Below are 6,624 nucleotides of genomic sequence, written 5' to 3' on the forward strand. Positions count from 1 at the left end.
GGCAACGTGCTTCTGTAACGCGGCATGTAACCGTACAATAAACGTATTATATTCTTTCAGAGCTCTTTCTAGTGTACTCATCTATAAGTATCCACAGACAAGTGAAACACACATTGCTGCAAATGTTTCATTTTTATAGTCCCTTAACTAGATTTATTTCCATTGAATTTAAAATAATATTAAGACAAGATAAGAAGTACTTTATTGATCCCAATTTGGGAAATGTTTGCGTTGCAGCAGCATGAACATACATGACATTGCACATAAGAGAAATGAAAAGATCTCAAATAGAAATAAAATAGCATTAAAAAAATCAATATACATGTTGAAATATAACAAAATATAAAGCAGGGTATTATAAATACATTAAGTTTGTAAGGAGTGGAATATTTAATATTAAATTGAACATCAATGTAAAATGTACAGTGTGAGTTTAAGATGTGTTGTATAGAGTTATTGCAGGAATGTTTTCGTGTATCGGTCCAGTGACAGTATTATTTCTTATCTTTAGTGTATTTATTGACATTTTAGTGCAGATTTAACTCTTCCAAACGTCTTCTTAATGTTGCTCTTTCTCCAAACATATTATTAATGCATCTTTAAGTCTTTATGTGAAGCATTTTGGGCTGCATTTTTATATGAAAGGTGTTTGATAAATAAGGTTAAAAGGGCTGGAGTTGGAGAATCAGGAAGTGTTTTTGCTGCACTTGGACAATATCTGTTCCCTTTTTATGAATGCATTGTTAAAAACCAGAGCGGAACAGACCTAAAAGGTGGATTTCCTTCTCCTTCATAACGTGATTCACATCAACGTTTACATCTTAAATGTCATGTTCTGGTTTTTAATATGCAAAGGGAAGTGCATCTGTGTTGCTGAGACCTCAAAGTTACCTATTTTAGTTTAAATTAATCACCGCAGCTGTAGATGTCTCGAAGGAATACACACATATATATGAAGGTATTTATTTGACTTGTTTCTCTCCTAACTCCGTTCAAAACGTTTTGATTGCTACACTTTTTGGAGTCTGTACTTTCATTTGATTGGTCAATAAAAACAGCAATGTGTTTATGAGGCCTAACCAACACTGGGACTTTTACACACTCAAACTGAGCTTTTTCTCACGCCTCTATTTTAATTGTTTAATGAACAAATGTCAGGTCTTTTGGCCAGAGAGAGTGCTGTTAGCTGCTTTATGGGATAGCACAAGGTGAGTCATACAGAAAAGGCCCAGAAGTGCTGGTTCTGCAGAGAAATACTGGAAGTCACCCCTTAAGTCAGAAACTCCTCATAGGTCAATGCTACAGAATCAAACACTCCCACGACTCGCTGACTATGTCTTACATTTTGTAGAGAATGTACTTTTTCATGTCCTTTATTGTGGGCATGTATGTTCTGTATTTTGAGCCTCTAAGATTTTAATTAATGTTTATTTTAGTTTTTTGCGTGATTCTTAAACATTGTTCAATGGACTAGAGTTAACAAATGTTATATTGGCTAACTCTTATCAAAGTACACTTTCCCTGGTTAATGAAACAGTCAAAAACAAAAATGTAATAAGAAAAATGTATATTATATATAAACACAATTAATGTATGTTTGCAGATGTGTGTACAGATGTGTGTGCAGATGTGTTTGAAGGTGTGTGTGCAGATGTGTGTGTACAGATGTGTGTGTGCAGGTGTGTGTGCAGATGTGTGTGTACAGATGTGTGTGTGTGCAGGTGTGTGTGCAGGTGTGTGTGCAGATGTGTGTGTGCAGATGTGTTTGCAGGTGTGTGTACAGATGTGTGTGTGCAGGTGTGTGTACAGATGTGTTTGCAGGTGTGTGTGCAGGTGTGTGTGCAGATGTGTTTGGAGGTGTGTGTGCAGATGTGTTTACAGGTGTGTGTGGGCAGATGTGTGTACAGATGTGTTTGCAGATGTGTGTGCAGATGTGTGTGTACAGGTGTGTGTGCAGATGTGTGTGTACAGATGTGTGTGTGCAGGTGTGTGTGCAGGTGTGGGTACAGATGTGTGTGTGCAGGTGTGTGTACAGATGTGTGTGTGCAGGTGTGTGTGTGCAGGTGTGTGTACAGATGTGTGTGTGCAGGTGTGTGTCCTGTACCTCCGGCCACCAGCCCAGACTCTCCCAGCTGGATGGCGACTCCGAATCCTCCGAGTTTCACCGGAGCTGAGTTCTCTTTGGAGGCGAGCAGCACGCAGTGAGGCTGAGAACCAGAACCAGAGAGAGAGAGAGAGAGAGAGAGAGAGAGAGATTTAAAGCTTGTTAGTCCTGATTAGAGAGACACCCTCCTATAAATAACAGGAACAAACACACATGTGAAAGACACTCCCAAAAACCACCAGAACCACGACCTCACACACAGGAGGAGGATCACAGAGGACAGATTCACATTCAGATCTTCAGTTGGTTTTAGATATATTTTGCTGATTTCATACAAGATTTGCTTCTGAACAAGATGTTTTATCTACATGACAGAAACTGGAAGAAATACAGGGATTCCTTGAGGAAAAAGGAAACCACTTGCAAATTAAATTTAAGCAGAACACGCTTCTAGGGTGGAAAAAAAATCCCACAATGTCACATTTGTACTGAAGGGATGGTTTAATAACTACAGCCCTGGGTGAAGCAACTCAACCGTTACTTTTCCTTTCTTTTGCACAAAATTAAAGAAGCCATTTTGATCAATATTATTTCTGTCTACAGATCGACAATTGACATGTCTTCACGCTTTAAGGTTCAAAAAGCTCTTTATTGTTCTCTGTGCTGCAGCACCTCTTTTCACCCTCTGTCTGAAACCAGAGCCCAGTCTGCTCGGATTGGTTAGCTGGCCGGCTCTGTTGTGATTGGAGAACCGCTCAGAGATGTCCCGCCCCTTAGCCTATCACGTATAATGTGTTGGAGCGCTAGCCAATAGGAGTGTGAGTGTTTTGTAGTGATGTCACTTTGTTCAGGAAGTAAACAAAGGAGTCCACAAACTCCCCCCTCGAGGGAAAACAGGGATTTTAGCTTTTGAAGACCACTTACAGGAACTAAGACCTATATGACACACAACAGGAGAGGACAATAGGGCCTCTTTAACCAAAAACCAAGTCTCTCTTTAAACTCCTATTATGTTATTATTATATTATTAACATATTATAAAATGGCATTTAAAAACACTAACAAGCAAAGATCATAAAACATGAATAACAAAAGGAACATGAATAGAAGTTACAGTGCAGTGTGAGATGTGAATAGTTCAATTAAAAGCAGCGGCAAACAGAGAAGTCTTCAGCCTGGATTTCAGTGTAGTCAGAGTTGCAGCATATGTGGAGCATGATAACTGAACGCTGCTGTGAGGTAGATATTCTCCTTCCCACCACTGATTGTGTTCTTAGATGGATGCTCTGTAATCTGCTCAAACCCCTCCCTGTCTTTCTGTCTCAATCTGAATTCGGCAGAAAGAGGCGGGCTGACCACAGCTTTAACTTTCCTCTATACACAAACCACACGTTGCATTTCAGAAACTGTTGGTATTTCTGTCCTCGGCGCTGCGGGGGAGGTTTGCTCACAGAGAGGAAACAAAAGGAGATATAATCGGTGGATGAAACACAGAGTTCTGCACACGATGACAGACGGGAAGCATCGTGAACTTTACGAGGACATGTTGGAGAGTTCTTCAGATGGATTAAGCTCAAGGGGGTAAACTGGAGTGAACGACGGGAAGAAGTGCAAGAAGAAAGAACTTTTTTAATGGACTTCAATGATTAGGTGAGTAGGCCTTTTACACATCAGCAACATGTTTTTATCTGGTTGCTCGGGCTGCCAGATAAGAGCTTCCTGCTGTGGGTTGCATTTCTGTTTCTGATGGAATGATTCTGCAGAAAAAATAAAAAAAATTCAATGAGTTTGCAAAATTCATGCAAACTCATCTGTTTGACATAACTCCAAGATAACATCACATGCAAAGATATAGAGTTATCAATGATGGTTTTTTTGTACAAGCTTTCTGTGATGGCTAGTCTATACAGAAAAACTAAATGCTGTCTTTATGGCAGCCTATACACCTTAGATGGCTTTAAAGTCCTTTTAGAATTGATGGGTTTACGTTTATTGAATGTGTAATAATCCATTTCCTTGCCGGGTGTTTTGATCTACGTAGTCTTTATTTTATTTTAAAATGTATTGGGACTTTGCTTCATGTTGTTTTCTGCACTTTAAATCAATATTTGAATCTTTCTTTTCCATTTTAACTCTTATAACTCTTACTTATTTGAAACATAACTGTGTATGTAGTATTTTTCTGTTATATCCTCTACCCGTCTTCTCCTACTTCCTCCACTTGGCTCAGGACTTTCTAAATGTATGCGGTTATTATTTTCTTTATTTGCTTGTAAAGCCTCTTTTATTTCTACTATAATAATAATAATAATAATTAAAATAATGCATTATCACGATTTTTATTTAACCTAATAATCATAGTAAATAATGTATTAATAATAATATAATTAAAGTAATACTTTTATAATATTTCATGATAATTGTATTATTATTTTAGAAATATATATTAGAATTATTATTATATTTCAATATAATTTAATTCAAATGATTTAACTCATTTTATTTTATTATTAGTATATTATTTTTGTATTGAGCAACTGTTACAAAACCCAAAACCTCAAATAAAGTATTGCACATGTTTTTCTCTCGGCTATCAGACTTAATAGACCAAACGTGTAGTACTTTACGATATGTAGGTAAATTGAGACTAATAAACCAGCACTTAAAAGTAATATGGCTTTGAAGCAAATGTACTTGCGGGATTAAGTTGTCCGAGTTTGATCTTCGTGGTTTATTGCACTCACTTTAAGTGGCTTAGTATAAAAGTTTCAACACAATAAAATGTACTTAAATGTCTAATTTTAGCTGCACTGTCCCTTTGTTGCTGTAACTCTGTAAATATCCCCCACAATAAAACATTTCTGTTTCTATATGTTCTAGGAACGACCATCACAGAAGCCACCATGACCACAAACATCTCTTCCCAGACTCCCAGCGGTTCCCTAAATCCCAACAACGAGTCCTGTGTGGATCCGAAGGCGCTTCAGAGCCCTTTGGCGGTTCTCTACTCTATAATCTTCATCCTGGGACTCGTTGGGAACCTCGTGGCTTTATGGGTCTTCTTCTCCGTTGGCTCCAAGAAGAACTCTGTGCGGGTGTTCCTCATAAACGTTGCGTTCGCTGATCTGTTGCTGGTTGTGTGTTTGCCGTTCAGAATCTTTTATCACAGCCGAGGGAACGAGTGGACGCTTGGACCCACGCTGTGTAAAGTTGTAGGGAATTTCTTCTATATGAACATGTATATAAGCGTCACTTTGCTAGGTCTGATCAGCGTGGATCGGTACCTGAAGATCCACAGAGGGACAGGGGTGCAGTACCAGCTGCGGTCCACCAGGGGGAGCTGGTTTCTATGTGCGGGGGTTTGGATCATCGCCTTCACTCTCATCACGGTGCTCCTGGTGTCCAAAAACCCCTCTGAGCAGGACAGGTGGGTCACATAATTCTACTTTCATTTGTATTGGTCCAAGCAGCAGAGATGGCAAGAGTACACACATCCTTTCCTCAAGTAGAAGTGCAGATACTCGTGTTTAAAAATACTCTGGTGAAAGTAGAAGTACTGAGTAAACTTCTTTACTCAAGTCAAAGTAAAGAGGCTTTGAAATGTACTTCAGTAAAAAGTACCCATAACTAGCAGCTGTTTTAAAGAGTACCTGACCTCCCTTTATATTAATAGAACAATAATGTCATTGTTAGCTAATGAATGTTTCCATGCTGAACAACGGCAACATGACAACGTTTTCATTGGTCCCTCTTCTTTAGAGAAGACCAGGAAATGATGGATACACGGATCGTGTTCAAATCAATAGGCACGCAATGACTCTAAATAATAATGATCACGCCACCAAACACACATTCAGACTAAAGGAACCAGCCTGTTTGGAAAATGAGAGAAGTAGAAAGTACAGGTATTTGTGTTCAACATGTAAGAAGTAGAAAGTACAGGTATTTGTGTTCAACATGTAAGAAGTAGAAAGTACAGGTATTTGTGTTCAACATGTAAGAAGTAGAAAGTACAGGTATTTGTGTTCAACATGTAAGAAGTCAAAGTAAAAGGTTGTCAAGTGGAGTAAATAGTAACAAAGTATATGTACTCTACTTCCCACCTCTGCTATATTTAGAAGCCAATATAGTACCTTTTACTGCATTGCACTTATCTGACAGCTAAATTGGCCGCATACATACTTTATATGTATTTATTACATGGCTTAAAGTAGTTGAATAATTGATTCTGATAGGTCAATTTGGACATTCCAGAGGTCTGCTATTTTTGGCTATCAAACTGTTGCTAAGGATGATCAAGGGGACTATGTGACGTCATATCAATCCGCAGAAAGAAGTCTGGTCAATGTCAAGTTTTTTAACAAACAATGTGTGTACATGTGTGTTAAGAAATATACTTTAGGGTGGGACACACACACACACACACACACACACACACACACACACACACACACACACACACACACACAAATCCACCTAGCAAAAAGTGGACTATCATACATTTCAGCTTCTGGTAACCG

General features: G+C 38.5%; 1 protein-coding gene across 1 annotated transcript; it reads left to right on the forward strand.

The window, feature by feature from the left end:
- Nucleotides 1-3,584: 3,584 nt before the first annotated feature.
- Nucleotides 3,585-5,531, forward strand: LOC104967659 (probable G-protein coupled receptor 34; the record flags this gene model as incomplete). Its single annotated transcript, XM_010797167.1, has 2 exons — nt 3,585-3,754; nt 4,985-5,531. A coding segment is annotated over exon 2 (524 nt), but the record flags the coding sequence as incomplete, so codon positions are not given.
- Nucleotides 5,532-6,624: the final 1,093 nt, after the last annotated feature.

The sequence above is a fragment of the Notothenia coriiceps genome, unplaced genomic scaffold, assembly GCF_000735185.1.
Source record: "Notothenia coriiceps isolate Sejong01 unplaced genomic scaffold, NC01 NC01_scaffold00037494, whole genome shotgun sequence".
In the NCBI taxonomy this organism is placed as follows: Eukaryota; Metazoa; Chordata; class Actinopteri; order Perciformes; family Nototheniidae; genus Notothenia; species Notothenia coriiceps.